The 18,437-nt window shown below is 36.5% G+C and overlaps 1 protein-coding gene across 6 annotated transcripts in view; it reads left to right on the forward strand.

Annotated features, from left to right (window-relative positions):
* NBEA (neurobeachin) overlaps positions 1–18,437 on the forward strand; it is a 513,163-nt gene that overhangs the window by 222,599 nt on the left and 272,127 nt on the right. For 5 of the 6 annotated variants that reach the window (XM_063332757.1, XM_063332720.1, XM_063332711.1 and 2 more), the window contains 2 exons: positions 892–1,018; positions 5,798–5,925. In XM_063332757.1, coding sequence (XP_063188827.1) covers positions 892–1,018; positions 5,798–5,925 — 255 coding nt within the window. Of the gene's footprint in view, positions 1–891; positions 1,019–5,797; positions 5,926–13,001; positions 13,008–18,437 lie in introns of those variants that run through there. The other variant, XM_063332749.1, reaches the window with a different exon arrangement.

Raw genomic sequence — 18,437 nt, forward strand, 5'->3', positions numbered from 1 at the left:
ACTGCAAGGATGTTCATTGCTGCCTCTCCTGCAGTGACGTGTTGCAGGAGGGCTGAGCAGCAGAACAGGGACAGCATTTATCACAGTGCTCTGACTACTGTTCACGGCCACTCTGTGCCCCTGCTGGTTTCCTTCAGAGAGGCTGAGCTCACAGTGCCGTTTCAGCGAGCATGATAGATTGGCATTTAGAGTCTAAGTTTAGCCTTTAGCTCTGACCCAGATCACTTAAAAGTATAAATGTATGCTCTGTCTGCATCTTTTTCCCGGGCAGCTGTTCACAACCCATTGAAATGATACCCCCGCTGCCCTCCCTACTTTTAAGGTCTTAAAATTCTCCTTGACTTGAGGAAGGAAACTGAAAAAGTAAAATTAGAGTCTTAATACTCCTCAAACACTGTTTCCCCCCATCACTTCCTGAAGGAATATGCATTTTCTATCTTCTCTGTCATTTTTGAATTTGTATTTTATCTTCTGCCTGTAGCTGCAACTGGGCAGCCAAGAAGTGTGTGTGTGTATATATATTAAAAAAATAGTTAAACTTCTATTCCCCACTCAAGCTCATCTCAAATATGCCTTTATTTTAGAAAGATCTTGCTTTACAGGATGATGTAAAAATATTTTCATCTTTGGAATATAATTTGGGAATAATGAAAATGAGGTAAGGATTTATTTTGCCTGATTTTCAATAGCTTTTTAAGCTTATTATTGTTATACTAGCAAAATAAGGTATTAACTTATATGATAATCATATGGAATATTTTTACTTGTTTTAGAATAAATAACATTATTTTCTTACTTAAAAGTACATGAGTAAGATAAGGACTATATTAAAAGTCTCTAAAAGTTATATTTCTTCAGACTGAATTAAGACCTGTATTTTTTGGGGGACAGGTGCAGTAGACTCAGGATCTTCTTCTTCCTCTTCGTCATCCAGCTTTGTGAATGGTGCTACCAGCAAAAATCTCCCAGCTGTCCAAACTGTTGCTCCAATGCCAGAGGATTCAGCTGAAAACATGAGGTATGCGAGTTCTGTCTTTTAATATTAATTATAATTTCTCCTCCCGTAACAATTTCATACATACAAAATAGTGTAAAAAGAAAAAAATATATTTAAATATATTTTAGCTCATTTAATATGCGTTATTGTAGTTATACATATAATATAGTGTAAATTTATTTAATTTTTTGGTAGTAAGAATGTATATACTAAAATTACACTTCCCTGAAAAGTTTAACTTCCTTGAACTATGCCAGACACTAAAACATATTAAAAGTGACTTTGTAGTTGATTGGCTTTTTACATTCCTCAATAATGATAAGAATTGGAAGGCAAGCACAACTTGGCAATGGAACACTAGCAAGTGGAAAGAGAGACACAAACTCTTCCAAGCAAACAAAAGCCCTATTTATACTGGAGAGGGGGAAACCAGACATGGGTTCCTGTAGGAAACTAAATGGTGCCCCAGATCAGAGTTGGTGTTGCAAGAGACACATGCCATGGGGTAGCTGATACCCCTCTTACGCTCACTGGCAGCCAGGAAAATGCCCGCTGAAATTCCTATTAAATGCCTTTGTATAATAGGTTATTATTTTGTAAAGGTATTCAGTTGTGCCGCAGCACACTTCGAAGACAAATTTTTGAGCTTTTCAAGGTGCACACCTTTCTGCCTTAAAAAGCTGACACAGGGTATGCTAAAGAGTTGCCAAGTGTCCCTTAGTTGACTGGCCACTTTGAGGTATGGTTTTCAGAAGAATGGAAGTGGAGACAGTAACCACGCTAGCAGTTCGTGAGTTTACAAGCTCACAAAGAAGAGAATTTCGTTCTCTAATGAACGAGAAAGGAAATAAATTTAAATCAAGGGCCCTAGATAACCTGTAAAAAAAGTATTGGTGCTTCAGTGATTTAACACACAGTGGAAATGATTAAGGGATTAGGGGACTGGAACATCTCTCTTCTGAAGAAAGGCTGAGGGATTTGGGTCTTTTTAGTCTGGAAAAAAGCCGACTGTGGGGGATCTTATCAACACTTATAAATACCTAAAGGGTGGGTGTCAGGAGGATGGGGCCAGGCTCTTTTCAGTGGTGCCCAGCGAGAGGACAAGAGGTAACGGGCACAAACTTGAGCATAGGAAATTCCACCTAAACATGAGGAGGAACTTCTTTACTTTGAGGGTGGCAGAGCAGTGGCACAGGCTGCCCAGAGAGGTGGTGGAGTCTCCGTCTCTGGAGACATTCAAAACCCACCTGGACGCGTTCCTGTGCAACCTGCTCTGGGTGACCCTGCTCTGGCAGGGGGGTTGGACCAGGTGATCTCCAGAGGTCCCTTCCAACCCCTACCATTCTGTGATTCTGTGAAAAAAAAAAGAAAAACCTTTTTAGCTGGTCCTATCCGAAGTGTGAGTGTCATGCAGGTGGACTCACAGGAATCGATGCACACGGTCCCAGGCTGAAAGGGTGAGGGCTGTTGGCCCCACTCCAAAAAGGTGCAATTGATCAAGGAGAGCATCACCATTTGTATGGCGTTATTTATTGTTTGACAGTGTTACAAGGCAAGTTAATAAAATTCTGGCATAATTAAACCACTTCTTTTCCTTCTTGTCTTCTTTGTATGTTAGGACAGTGTTTCCTGAGGGTGAAGTCTTTTTTAAAATTCAGATACTGAAGTATGTTAAAATTAAACTGGATCACTAATCTTTTTTTCAGTTTTTTTTAGTTATTTTAACCAATGCCGTGATCTTGTTTTTTTCACAAGCATCGTGAAAGTTTTTGTCCTGGAGTCAAAAAAAAACTTCAGTTGCAAAATTTGGAATTTGAACTCGGCACTAGTTGCACTCTGAGTAGTAACTGAAATTAGCAACAAAAAACTTATGTGGAGCACAGTATCAGAAATGTAAATAACTTAAAATCTAATCAACCCAAGAAATGTCTTTAGGACTTTTTTCCTTTTTCTACCCCCTTCCCAAGAAACAACTAAAACTTTATTTTGATAATAGAGAATTTTTGGTTTCCTCACTTTGTATTCATTGTGCTTTAACTTTTATGAGGTTAAAAATCAGAGTTGTTTGTGGGGTCAGAGAGCATGAAGTAGAAGCTCACTTATCTAAGCCTTCCCTTATAGCAACTGCATAGGAAAAGAGCTGCTTGTGGCTCCAGACTGAGCAGAGAAAAGTGAGCAGGAGGATAATCTTGGACTTTTTAGACATTTAATAGTCTTGATCTGGAGGCAGAGGTTTGGCCTGGAATGAGGTTGGGAAGGTAGCATACTCGGGACTGGGACAGTGTGTGCCCCCACCTCTCTGCACTGTCCTGTGACCAATTCAAGCAATAGGTAGTAAGAACTGTCCACAGGGGTTTTTTTTATTATTTGGGGTTTTTTCTCACAGTTTTAGGAGTATTTCTTTCAATCTGATGTTGCTACTGTGCTCTTTCAGTCCCTCCCGTCCCAGTTTATCACTTTTATAAATATAGAAATTATATATAATTATATATAATATATATAATTTATTTCCTGACATGTATTGCCTTTAATATGCAAAATAATAAATTTTGAATTTGAAAGCTATGAAGAGTTTATTTGCCTTGAATGTCTACAAATGGAAAGGAAAAACCACGGTATTCATTCTTTACCAAAAAAACCCCAAAGACTCTTAATTCAGTCATGAAAACTGTTTACATTAATCCCTACAGAGTTCCCTAATGATTGCAGGATGCGTTATAAGGTATAATAGGTGTTAGAAACAACTGTAGAATCAGATCAGTCTCTCTCTTTTGCTGGTCTGTGTGCATGTGTGTGGACAGAAAAGGCGGCAGATGGGCTACCTGCTTCCCTGAAATGTTTTTTTTGGGTGTCCCTATGTATGCTTTTTTCCTTAATTTTGTTTGTTCTTTTTAAAACTGAGGGACCAGAACTCCAGTCAGTTTTCAACATGTAAATGCAGCAGGGATTTATATGAAAGAAAAAGGATTTTATTTTTCTCTCTTCTGTATTTAAATATTAATTTCTGTCCTTTGATACGCTTTTTTTAAACAGTGCTAAACTTTGATCTCATATTTTCGCAGAATACTGTTCCCAATTACCCATGAATAGGTCTATAATATACAAGATTCTTTGGCTATCCATTAGATAACAAGTTGTTTATTAATAGCTCATGGAAGGTGTAAATTAATAGCACATCCACACCTCCCACATTACTTGGTTCTTAAATAAAAATTTATCTTCATTAAAAAACTTTTGAACTTGAGATGTTTTCAGTTGTACGTAAAGTTTTCAGAGTTAAATGAACTCTAAAATTAGGCCTTTTAAACCAATTTACAGTGAAAACATGTTTTAAAACATGGTTTAGAGAAGTCTGAATTAATTAAGTAGGCTTTTTGTCTCTAGCAGCAAAAGCTTGGGGTAGATTCATGTTGCAAATTCAAAACTCTGAGCTAGTCACATGCCTTTCAACTATAGTCACCAGAGGCTTTAGCATAGTGAAATTCACTTCAACTAATCACCTAAAATTAAGGCTGGTGATACGAATCCCTCCTTTAGAATATTAGAAAATCAATAGCTGAATTTGAAATGAGAAAGCAGCACATTGAAAGAAAATAAGCTATAGGAATTCAGTAAAATAATTTTAAGCTAATGAAGGAAAACTTCCAATTTGTTTAAAATGTCAGCTTTCTTTTTTAAATACAGGGATCTTCATGTGATCTGAATTGAAAAGTCCACATTTATTTGGCGCTTATAGATAGTAGATACAGTATAAAATTTAAATGTCGTTGTTCATTATCTTACATTATGTCAATAAATGTAACTTCTTCCTATAATTGTGCTTTTAAATGCCAATAACATTTTGATGCTGTAACTCGAGCACAAAAGGAAACCCCTTCAGCCACCAGCAGTCTGAAAAAGAACAGCAAAAATTCTTGGTAGACCAGAATATGCATGTAATTTTATTTTTATTTTTAAGTAATAATTCACTTCTTGGAGATTAAACAGCAGGTTTTTAATCTTGGCATAAGAGTTTCAGAGAGCACAAGTGTTATGCCCTATCAAGTTTTAAAAGGGAAGAAGGGCTCCTAAGGGGTACGATCCTTAGCACACTGCTGACATTTGCATGCTACTGCTAGGTTGGTATCCTCAGACAAAGGAATGTTATTTCTGGTTTTTAAGAAGCAAACAGAAGTCACAACACCTCTTCGCATTGTACAAGTAGAAATTAAGGAACATGCTCAAAGATTGTATAGTCTCAGCAGGCAGAGAAGTATAAACACAAAGGCGAAGGGATTTAACTGAGATCGTGTTCCCTCAAAGTTGAAGAAAAGAATATGGGGTTTCTTGATACCTGTGCTAGAACGCTTTCTTGTACACTCTCTTGTCTAGCATTGCAATGTCAGATGTTGTTGTTTGAAAGCTTGAACAAAAAAGCAAGTTACTTGTGATTGCTTTGGGTGAATAAAAAATTCTCTTTTCAAGCGTTCAAATGTATGTAAAATGATGAGATGCGTATAAGCTGAGATAGGTGAAAAAGGCATTTGAGTATCTGACATTCTTATCATGTTTGAAAATAAGAATTTTACTAGGTTTGGAGTATTCTGTAAATGCTGTAGAATTTATGGGGCTGCTACACTGCTGACTGACATGACATTTGCATTTACTTAAAGCCATTTAAACACTGTAAAGTTTATTCAAATTATGGTCATCCTCTTTTCGAAAGAAGTTTACAGCAACTTTTTAAAACAGGTACAATTTCACATTATTTAACTTCTGTTGTTAAGTGGTCTTCCAAACATTGTCTCTGTTTTTCCACAGTATCACTGCAAAGCTTGAAAGAGCTCTGGAAAAGGTGGCCCCCCTCCTGAGAGAAATATTTGTTGACTTTGCCCCTTTCCTATCCCGAACATTGTTGGGCAGTCATGGACAAGAGCTGCTGATTGAAGGTACCGTTTCTGTTGTAAAATTATATTGGTTTAACAATTTGTCATTTGGTAAGAACAATGATTCATTTTCACAAGACTTTATATAACTATTTTTGATGAATAAATTAATCAGTTGTTAATGTGTTGTGCTTTCACTTCCTTGCATTTAAATTCATTTAAAGAATTTCAATGAACCCCTTCTTTGCCCTAAATGAGATGCTGTTTAAAGATACACTTTGTCATCCTGGAACACAAAAGCCTCTCTGTAATTTGCTTTTTCCTCCTCAGAATAATTGTATTAGTATAAGTCCTTCAGCATGTCTTTGGGAAACTAGTGAAAAATATAATGAAAAAGTGTAATCAATTCCTGTGGAAGACAGTAAATTGAAGACTGTGCTCCAACTTTATTGATACATGCATCTAGATTTGGACACTATTTGCTTAGGTGGGTCAGTTGGATTCACACAGGCAGATAAACAGTTATCTCTAGAGGGGAATAAAAAGAGATGATTTTTTTAAAGAAAAGTATCCTTCAACACTTTCAAGGACTTTTATGGGGTTTTATGTGTAGTTTTAACCATTACATGGTTACAAAATTTGGGGAAAATAATGAACCCTCGTAAATGAGGCAGTGAGTAGTGCAAAAATTATTCAGGAAGTGCAAATGCGGCAAGCTCATGCAGAAAGTAATGAAATCAATGCCAATACAGTTAAAATAGTGATGGGGGAATGTGCATGAACGTGCACTGATCCCACATCATATATCCAGAGGAACATGTTCAGGCAAGTAAACTTTTTCCTTCCAGAATTGTTCTTACGCACAATATTGCTGTTTAATGAGAGGTTTATGCTTGGACTCGATGATCTTAAAAGGCCTTTTCCAACCTAAACAATTCTGTGATTCTATGAAAAAGTCTCATTAAAGCAAAGCTTATAACATGTGAAGGTCTACACAGAAAAAACACAATTTTGTGTTCAAATTCTAAAACTCCTCCTGTTATACATGTGTTTGAACTAAATATTAGTGTACAGTCTTTTTATGGTCTCAGTTGTTATACCCCACAACATGGACCCTCTTTTATTCTTAGTGCTAGAAATATTTGCGTCTTCTAACTGAAATCTTCTAGATAGCCTTTTCCTTTTTTTTGTCTAATTATTGTTTAATAATATTGTTGTTTAATAATACCAAGGAATGGTATAGTAGCTTAGTAATTATCAGAATTTTCGGGGGTTTTTAATAGTGTTTATTTTATGAATAAGTTGCAGTTCTCAATGACACCTGAAGCTAATGGTCTGAGATGCGTATTGAGAACATTGAGATAGCTGTGAGATATTTGGTGGATTCCATTCTGAAGTCTTTTATTTCAGTGAAGTTGATTGCAAAATTTGTAGCAGTGTTATCCTTTTCTGTTTGGCAACTGATTAATTGCACTAGATTATTTATACAATACAAATGAAATTGTTTCACCTAAGCTCTTTTATAGATTAAAAAAATTTCTTCACTGATGCTGTTCTGACTTTGTCTTTGGTTCAGATTCATGGTGTGAACAAGGCTCCAATAGTTCCCAGCATAAGACAAAGAGTGAATAGCTAGAGGCCACAGGAACCTCACAACTATATGGCAGTATGAGTTTATCTCATTGCCTGTCCAGACAGAGACATGGTTTTGTTGGCTGTTGCCTTCTTCTGATACCCATTTGGACTACTGTTCCAAATTTGTCCCATCTGTGACTCAGCCATCCAATTCAGCCTCAGGAATCAATGTTTATGAACCAAACATCGAGTTCCAAAATAAGTGCTCTCCTTCCCATCACGTTTCCCTAATGTTATGTCTAACCTTCTCTTCAGTCGCTGTCTTCTTTCTGGTTTCTAAGAACTAGTTCTTTCTTCCCAAGATATTGAAATAGCAATCTGTAAAGAAAAAAAATCCAAACACATCTCAGAATTTTACACTGCATGCCTCAGGTCCTGAATTTCTGTTTGCTCCCTCTAAAATAGTTGGGCTTTTTTTCTTTTTAACAGAGAACTCAGCTGATTTTATAGTCTCATGTACAGCTTGTCTTTCTTCATTGCCTGTATGAGACCCTTGATCTTAACCAAACTGAATTCTTGCCTAGTTAAGTTCCCTAAGCATACTGATGAGAGAGCACAAAGGAAAAAGGAAAAGAGAAAAATTCATTTTAGTACTTCTAAAACAGGTTAATTATGCAAACTTTGCAGAATATCTGATGCTTTGAAATAGGTGTTGTTAATATAAATTTGGAAATATGTATATGACTTAGTTATGATTTCACCTCTTTGTAGTAGTTGAGCTGTCTCAAACTTTTGGTGAAAAGTCTTGCAGTTGTACCATGCCACCTCATTTTCCTTTAGCTTGTATCATCATTTTGTCTCATGGAAGACTGGCTGATTTATTCTTTGAGGAAATTATGTGTAACGTCTAAGCAATGGCTTCTTAACTCTTGAGTGGAGCTGAAATGAACTGGCTGCAATCATCTGGTCAGTCTAGACCAAAAACTTGGTCCGCTCATATTCAAAATTGTTAATTTTTCACATTTGTTCGTGTAAATTACAAAATGTGACTTGTAGCAGAGGAACTTTATCAAGCAGTAATCTGACATTACAGAACATATTTAGTGGTAAAAATCTTCATCTGTTTACTTACTGAAATAGTACTCATTTTTGCCCCTTTTTCTACACAGTTCTTTCTTCAAAGGTATCTTACTATATTCCAAATATTTCAACTTCCCAGAATAAGTGTCCTCCATGATAGGTTTAAAAGGACTGATTTGCAATCGAATGCAAATCGTTTCAAACAGAGTATACCAAAACCAGCCCAACACTACTGTGGCTCATCAGCTGAGGTTCTTTCAGTGCCTCAGAGAGCAGAAGTTGCAAAGGTTAAAATTTTCCGCATAGAATCTAATTGGAAACAAACATGCAATATGTGTAGGTCACATATTTAAGCCTAGCAATGCTCTTTGTGGAGTTCCATTTAACACTTGCACAGATATGTTTTCACTAACTCTAGTTTCCATATGGTCTGCAAATTCCCTCCATGTAAAGTGCATTACAACATTCTAGCTTTTAGGTGAAAATGTTACAGGCAAGTGTAATCTGATCTGTATCTGAAAGAAAAGTTATATCCTCTTTTTGTCAAGCACAGATGGGTAAAAGTATTTTCACTACAGCTATTCTTGGAGTGTCCTGAACTGTTACAATAGGTCCGGGATCCATAGTCACATACAATTCTTTCCCTTCTCTTTAGTGAGGTACCAAACAAACGTTACCAATGCTTTTCATTTTCCTATATCATTACCTGTGTAGAAGGTCAGCCAGGTAGCCCTTCTCCAGGAGATCTTAGAATTCTTTGGCATATGTTTGATATGTTTCTGATACACACACAATTCAAATCAGATGAAACAGAAAACATTTTTGTGCTGATAGGAGCAGAATCTGTTTCTCCTCATTAACTCACCACATGGCCCTATGAAAATATGCAGTAGAAGTGGTGATGGACTAGCTTTGTATGGTATGTGAGAGGAAGCTTCTTGAAACAGTTGAAAAATTGCCCAAAACATTCCTTCGGAAGCCATAGATAGAACTTGGATGCTAAATGGCACTACTTTAAAAAGCTCCCAAGGACCACAAGTGTGGCATCATTGTGGCATCTACCGATACTGTCACAATTTATTTCTGATTTACTTGAACAATTCTGAGTTTTGTATTAGGAAAAACAGGGCAACCATTCTCCTAAGATACTGTAGCAATCTGGAAATCCCTTATACTTTCTGGAAAAAAAAAAAAAAAAAGTACTTTTTTGGTGCTTAACGTGGCCCTTGGCTTTCTCTTAGAAACTTTTCAGAACCTTTGTATTGTTGTGCCCAAGAGCACAGATGCTATAAAGCAGAGAGATTGCATGCTCGCATGCTCTTTCAGAACTTTATTTTCCTTCTGGTATTGTTCTCTCATTCTTTTATCTCACTCTGCCACATCCAAAATACTTTTATTTGTGTGTCCTGCCTTGTTTTCTTTCAACTAATCAGACTTTCGGTAGTTGCTTACCAATCTGTAGCAAAGCATGTAGCCAACATTCTGAACAAAATAAAAAAATGACTAAATATTATCAAGTAAGAGAGAAAGGGGATAAAAAAAATAATGTTATGATTTTAAAATTTGCATTAACTGGAATTTAACAGCACATAAGTAAAAACTGAAGCTATTCATATTGCTGAAATTTGTATGAGCCACTTTTGGATCCTCCTTCAGTATTTTTATTAACAGCCTTGAGTATGGTGCAGAATTGTTCCTGGCACAGCTAAGTGCTTAGGCAGAGGTATACAAGATGAGAAGCAAAGGCATTCCACCGGAGATATGTTGAATCATTTTATGGAATAACCGAAACTCAAGAAAAAGCCAAATTTCAATGCAGCCAAATGCTGAGTTCAACCTCTAGGATCGAAGAATATAGACTATACCTAGAGGGTAGGAGATGAGGGACGAAGCCACTCAAAGAATGTAGGGATTGTTATAGCAATTAACATACTCTGGGCTCTCTTAGCTCCATGCTGAGGCAACAAAGATTTGTCCAATACTTGGATGGCTAGGAAGAATAGATGAGGAAGTGATTTAATTTCTGTGCACAACTTCAGTAAAAGTCCTACCATCTGCTTCTATAGTCAGCACTTCAAGACTGATATGCACACACTGAACAGGGAACAAAAGAGCAGGGCACAAGAGCGATTGATGGATGGGAGATAAACTCCGTGAAGTACAATGTAAGGAGCTTGATTTGTACGACGTACTGAAAAGAAGAGATAAAAAGAAGTTAGATACTACGGGATTTCTTAGCCTTTCTACCAACGGAATGCCTAATGAGGGTTAATAACATTGGAAAACTTTGTTGGGGTTTACCGCCAAGTATCAAGATCAATGTTACTTGTAGTTTTTATGGCTGTTCCAAATATTCTTTCTAAATAGTCTTCAATCCAGCTTCTCAAGAAGAAAAATGTCATGTATTTCCTGAAAGGTTTTGTGAATGGTTTCTTTGGGGCCTGTGAATCCCTGTTTCCTCTGTGCCATACCTTGCAAGGAATGGTAGTCTGCATTAACCTTAATTTGCTCTAACATTGCCATCACTGCATTTGTTCACATGGTCATAGACAGGATATACTTGAGTGTTGGCTAGCCACCTGCAGGAATCAGTTAAAAAAGTGGGTTTTCCTTGCTCTGCAGTTAACTGCCTCTTCTCACAAGTAAATAATGACAGGACCAGAGGAAATGGTCTGAAGTTGTGGCAGGGGAGGTTTGGATTAGATATCAGGAAGAATTACTTTACTGAAAGAGTGGTCAGGCACTGGAACAGCCTGCCCAGGGAGGTGGTTGAGTCACCATCCCTAGAGGTATTTAAGAAACGTCTAGATGTGGCACTTCAGGGCATGCTCTAGTGGCAGAGATTGTAGGTTGTTTGGTTGGACTTGATGATCTTAAAGGTCATTTCCAACCATGAAGATTCTATGACTCTATGCACCTCAACTGCAGATGCAGTCAAGAATATATCATCTTCCCTTGTGACATCAAAGATGGTCATTGTTCAAGTCTCTGTATTAAATAAGCCTTTCTTCCAATTTTTTATGCGTGTTTTTGTGTGTGTGTGTATATAAACAGATTTTTATTTTTTTAAGAAATTCGTTAGTCATTACCTTGAGGCTCATTTTAGTATGAGACATTTTGTGCTTTCTCTGCATGATGAATTTTGTCCATTCATAAGTCTTATATAAGGCTCATGCCAGCTGTAGTTTTGTCCCAAATTTCAGAGAGCCCATGTAAGTGTATGAATGTGTAGCCATACATATACTTTAATGTAATTTCTTGAGGCCATGAGACTTACGTGATCACACTGAGTGAGGAGGATCACCTTTTACTCCCTTGATAACTTTTTAATGTGTTGGCCAGTTTCAGACAGTGTTATAGAGGCTGCTTAAAAGATGCTATTTTTACACAATATTCATGAATATAGGTATCCGTTTAAAGAAAGGATACACTATAATGTCTTGGCTGAGGAAGCAGTTACATGTGCATTTCTTAATCAGCTTCAATATTTGCTCTGCATTATCATTTGGGGTAGGTCATCATCGAGTAGTAAATAAACGGAAAACTTAAAAGTAACTTCAAAAAATCTCATCTGGTTCGTTTGCAGCTGTGTAATATACTGTGTTGGTACAACACTACGCATATTGCAGCGCAAGGAACAGGAAAGCAATTGATAAAGCAGGACTGAGAGAGAGAGCGAGCAGTAGGAATTCAACCCTATTAGACATCAGAGGATCCCTGTTAGAAACCAAGGTGAATATTAAAAATGCTTCTGCGGGGAGGAGGTTATGCAGTGGTCAGGCTAGTGTCACTTGCAGTATGTGTCTCACTGGACGTGGTCACACCGGTCAATCAGGGTCAGGGGTCTTATGGATTGTTTGGTTTATACTGGGGCAGGAACTCTGAATTGGTTTTCAAGGCTAAGGAGTTCATAATGTATTTCTTCTCTGCCGTGCCACCTCCCTCTCCTTTCTTTCCATGTGCCCTGGGTGTCTCAGTGTACATTCTTCTATGTCTAGTAAGAGGTGATGCTGCAGGCTTAGCACAGTGCATTTAAAGGCAGTGAATTGCCTGACCCAATGCTCTGGAAGACAGATTTTCTTAATTTGTGGTAGTAGGAATCCTGTTCATAGATTTCTTTTTATCTTTCACTGTAAACACCTGCAAAAAGAATCCAGTGAAATCGCACTGCTGTCCGAAAACAAGCTCTGCTTAGATAATGAGATTGGAACAATAATGAGTTACAGATAATGCTTTTCTTCAGTAAGTTTAAAAACATTCATCATCAGTAGCAATACACTGAATAACTTATTATATTGTTACAAGCTTTGAGTGTTGACTTGCACTGGATGTTTTTTAATGTATTTTCCTTTCTTACTTTATGAATTTCTGCAAGTAATTTGCAAGATTTGGTTTTTACCATGAAGAAAACAATAGATAATTTTGAAACAGGGCACAAAAACTCTTGAAGTCCTCCAATGGATATAATTTAAAAAGCTGCTGCTGATTGAAATCCTGCCTGAACATGTTCTAATCCCTTCATAAACAGGAAAAAAAAAGTTCATTAATTTCAAACTGCTATTTATAGGCTTGTAAGAAATTTGTTGTAAGAAATTCTCTATCTATGATTAGCTCTTAGTGTCTTACTGAAAAGCTCCACAGTATGCTCATGTTTCTCCAAACACTTGGGGACTGAAAGTGTTTCTTACTGAAAAACAGCAATGAGTCAGATACACATGGAGACGGAAAACACCACCGGTTTTCCAGAAGTCTGGATGGTAGAAACAACGAAACAATGAAAGGTTAAATGGATGTTCAAGTCTGCCTATTTATTTACACGTACTCCGGCAGAGTCAATGTTCAAAGCTTTACAACTTCCACACTGTTTTTCAGAATATGCTACTGGTGACTGTTCCTCCTAGAGGAACTGAAGAGCAGATGCTGCAGCAGAAGTACCTCTTATTTATCCCCAGTGAAATATTCAAACTTCAATGACTTCAAACTTCAAATCTTCAAACTGTAATGACCCCCACACCAGTTACAGAACATTTCTCTTTCATGTAATATTGCTTTATGATACCTTTAAAGGGATATCGTTACAAACACCAGAAAGTGAAGAGGGATACACATTCATTTGATTTTAAAGATTTAACTCTTGAATTACTGAAGTTCCTGTGTGCAGAAGTATGTTCTGAACAGATGTTTAACATGGCAGGAAACATATAGATCAGAGATCCAGATAGCAACTAGGAAATGCATAGCATCTGGCACCTTTTTGAAAGTAAACCTGCCAATAATTAATTACACATATGAGACACTTTATCCCTGTCTAATGAATTGGACACTTACTAAGATGTATTAGACTACGTAGCAGAGGTTAACTGCTCATGCCCTCTCCTTTGTCTTTGGCTTGTGTGGTCCCAGCGTAACTTAAGGGTAGAAATTGTTGTTGGCACTCAGATTATATGTCCTTGATTATGTTATTATTGGTACATTAATTAATAATCAAGACATCTTTACAATCCAACATGTATGGAGATCCCATTAGGCAGAAATTGGGGTGGTTCTGTTACTTTGCCAATGGAGAAAAAAATGACTGAAAATACAAGACTCTTTGTAAAGTTTAGAATCAACTACGTCTATTCAACAGCAGTGGTTAAGAGAGCGCAGCAACAAAAAAGAAAACCAAACATGTCCTCAGGAAAACAAAAGCTGGCAAAAGTGTAAAGTAGTCAGGTTTGCTGAAAAGAAGGTCTGAAAGTTATCCTTGAAAATGCAGAAGCCACTAGATATTTGAAGTTACTAAATTACAGTGGAGAGTGCTACTATAAAAATTACATTATTAGAAATGAAACAATACCGACTGCTGTTCTTTTAAGGCACATAAAAAAATACACAGAATACTGGAACCTTTAAAGAGCAAGAAAAGTAGTTGTTTCTGGTCCTTAGGTCCGACTTACATTCAGCAGTGTTGGGCACTTTCTCAAAAGTTTCTTTTTGAAGTGAGTGGCTTGTATTCTAGTTGCAAGCCATAAGGCCTAGAAAGGACTGGTCTTTTGCCTTAAATCTCTAGAAGAATTCCTTCCCTGATGACTTCGTACTCCTCCTTTGTCCTAATACCATCCACGTCAGATGTCCCTCTATATTCCTTCTTGTTTTAAGTCTCAGCTTTCATGGAAAATAATTTTCTTTTTCCTTTTTTTTTTTTTTTTTAAATAAGTTTGCCCCCTACAATAAAAAGAGTAGCAAGAGGTCTATTTAATGTTATTTCAAGGAAATAATTTTTAAAAGATTCTTGAGAACGTTCTTAACACATACAGGCACTACTGTAATATAGCCTGTAGGTGGACTCATCATATCAGGTATGCAACAGTGCTGCATGGTAACACTGGAATAAGTTGTACAATTATTTTTTTTAGAACAGCCACCTTTTTCCCCCTTATTATTTTCTCCTCTACTGTCCAGGTCCAAAGAAAAACGAGGTGGTATGCCAAAAAGGTATTCAGTGTCTACAGGATGTTCATGCTGTGACTGAAGCTCCCCACAGGCAGAGGTTCTCTGGTTCTTATTCCACTTAATTCATCATTCAGAACTCAGCAGGGGACTCTGCCTGATTTTGGACTTGAAACAGTTAGGTATTCGTCCCACCTTTTGTCCTCTAAAGGCTTAAAAATGGAATCAATCTACTTTATTATCCCAGCAATATTTTCCAGAGAACTACCTAACTCTGATAAACTATAGGGTGCAAACAACATCTCTGTATCAGGTTTTGCCCTGAAAGATGTATTTCTCATGAGGCATAGTCTAATAATACTTTTCCATGTAGCCTGAGCTCTATGTCCAGGTTCTTTGCAAAACTAATCTCATTAGGGCTGGTCACAGTTTGTCCTTCTCTACGCCTTAACTCTATGTCTACTTACCACCTGCTCTTATGACCCAGACTGAAATCTTTTAATCAGTGATCAAATTTAACAAAACTCCCTTACGTGTCCTGATGATTTAAAGGCACTTCTACAGTTCATCCTATTGGATATGGATGTGCTTATTTCCATGCTTTCAAGGCATAAACAAAGAATATTCCACAAAAACTCTTGAATGATTAACTTGAGAAACTACTACGCTTGAATCTTAAATATATACTTATTTATAGAGCCCTTTCTTTTTGATATAAAAAAATGTTAACTATAGCATAAACATTGATGAACCATCAAGCTTGATTTATCTAGATGTTAACAGACTCCCTACAGACCTGGGATTATTTTTGCAAGAATATATCTTTACTGTATTCAGCCTAACTTTATTTTAAAATTTATCTCCTCAAAATCAACCAGACCTGCTAAACATATATTGTCTTATATCATGTCTTATTTTTGTCTGTTGGTATGTGGAATTTTATGATCCAATCTTTTTATACAAATAGTGATGTTGTCTGTGGAGATTTTCTTGCAATGGGAAACCTTCATGCTGAAAGAACTTGTCAGACAACAGAGACAGTTGTGATATGTCAAATTAAGATGGCAAAGTGATGTCAAAGCAGGTCTAGGGAGAGCCCATAACAATGTTACTGTCAAGTAAATAAAGAAAACTGAAACACAAGAAATACAAGTTATTTCAAGAGATCTGTGACTGTGGTACGGCTCTGTGTTTTGAGAGACACTGTTTTAGAATGATTACCATTTGTCAGTAGGACTTCAGGATAGGAGCAAGATCTGATGGCTGCCAACTAAGGTCAGCAAAGTTCAGCGTGGAAATGGAGATTTTATTTTTTTTCCTTGTTATTAAATTCTCAGAAAACATTTAGTATATAAACAAAATATTACTTCACCAACAGTTTGCTCAACTAGATTATCAGTTGAGCAAATTACTTAGTGGGTTGTGCTACTCAGGAGATCACACCTAGTTAAAATAATGGTCATCTTGGTCTTAGAAATTTAGGAAGCTGCATGAGTTCTGTGAGGTTTTGTTATACTTCCTATTTGTAGTTGCACTGGTTCATTCACTGATCTCTCAGTATGGCCCCAAGGTTGCCAAAGAGAAGAAACGTAAGGAGGTAAGGAGGACCAGTAAAGAGCAAGTGGTTTTACTGCTGTGCAGACTATCCTTTTCTCTCCTTCCTTTTTTGTCATTCACCATACGCACATTTCAGTTGTGTCATGCCATGATACTAATATTCCCCCTAATAATAGGAAAGAATGTAACAAAGAACTATAAGGTAGCAGTGGAAAGAAGGAAACAAAAGGCATTTCCTATGTTTAAAAGAAGAGGAGAGAAACAAAAAAGAATAAATAAGCACAGAAAATGGGGCATCAAATAGGAATAAGTTATAGACTGAAGCTAAGGAAAAGTTGATAAACTTCAGGAGAAAAATAAAACCTCATACCTAAGGAAAAAATAACAGAGTAATGCATTTGAATTATATTCTTTGTTGCATTTTCAGGGGAAGCGTGATAATCTAGACACTGTCATTTGGGATCATACTTATGATCCATCTTGTGCAGGATGTAACTTTTGACAGCTTTAGAAAGAATTAGAAAAGGTTCTTGAGATGAAGAGAAATTATCATAGGTGTAGTGAAGGTATAAACATTTGCTTGTCTTAGTGAGCGAAATTAATGTTCTGATTCCTGCCCATATACTACTTTTGAAATAATTCACTGTTGAGGTAATTCTTCTGAAGTATTTCCTGTAACACTGATTTGAGAGGAGGTGAAGGACTGAGAAAAAAAAGAGAAAGGAGGGGTAGGTGTTTCTGCATTTAAAGAATTGCGAGGGATCAGTAGAACATAAAATCTCAGGATAGTTGTTTTTTCCCAGATGTATTGAGTATATGGCAACTTCTTTGGTATCAGTTGTTTTCATGTAGTAATTTTTCTACAAATTTAATCACAAAAATAGCAACTTGATCAGGAAAGGAATGGCATCTTGAGAGAATAACAAATGACAACTTGAAGAATCTTTTAACTTTTCACATTTAAATTTAATTTTTAAATGGCTTTTTCCACTATTTTTTTTTCTTAATCCGTCCATTGAAATTAAATATCCAAGGCAGCAGCAGTGGCCGAGATTTAGCCACAACCTTGAGCCACTTATTTGAGTAATATCATAGGATAAAAGGGAAAATCAGAAGACTTTCAGGATCGTATTTTAATTTTCACAGTGGACTGTTGAGTATTTGGAAAAAAATTGGGATGGATTTCATCGAGTTTCTTTCTAGATAAATAAGAGGTTTGGATTTTCTGGAACCTCTGGCTATGTGTAGTTTGGTTTTTAGTTCTTCCAGGCTTCCACCATAATAAAATGTTTATAAGTTACTCAAGTCTACCTGAAACTGAAGTAGACTTCAACAGAAAAGCAATAGTTCGATCTTGTAGACATTTTCAGTATCAGAGGTGTTTTAATTTGATCAGTTGCAGTGCAGTGTCATCCCTGGTTTGGTTGGTTTGATCCATTGTCTAGAATGGGACTTTAAAAGGGAAGGAAACACATTCCATTTCCAAATAAAATCTTAGTATATAATGAGTATCACACTGTTCCAAAAAAAATCTGCTTCACTTAAACTTAACAGGGAATTGTTTTCTTATAATTAACATTTGTGTTTTATTATTTTATATGAAAAAAAGTTTGTGTTATTAATGCTGATTAGAACAATTTCTCAGTTGATACGTGATAGATTGATATAAATTTTAGATCTGTCCTAGTATAGCAATTAGATAAGCATATTAATTCACTACTTCACAACAGGTACTTGAAGAGAGATCCATCCAATGAGATACTGTTTTAAGAGAAGGACAGAGAAACGCAAATGGATATATTGAGTAAATCCCAATGGACTGTTGGCCAAAGGAAAAATTAGCACAGGTGCTAAATGAAAAACCGGATCAGTTTGGAAAATCTTCAATGAGATATTTAAACTGAACAGTGGTAGTGGATTTTATTTTATAG

The sequence above is a fragment of the Chroicocephalus ridibundus genome, chromosome 1 (genome assembly GCF_963924245.1).
Source record: "Chroicocephalus ridibundus chromosome 1, bChrRid1.1, whole genome shotgun sequence".
NCBI classification, from domain to species: domain Eukaryota; kingdom Metazoa; phylum Chordata; class Aves; order Charadriiformes; family Laridae; genus Chroicocephalus; species Chroicocephalus ridibundus.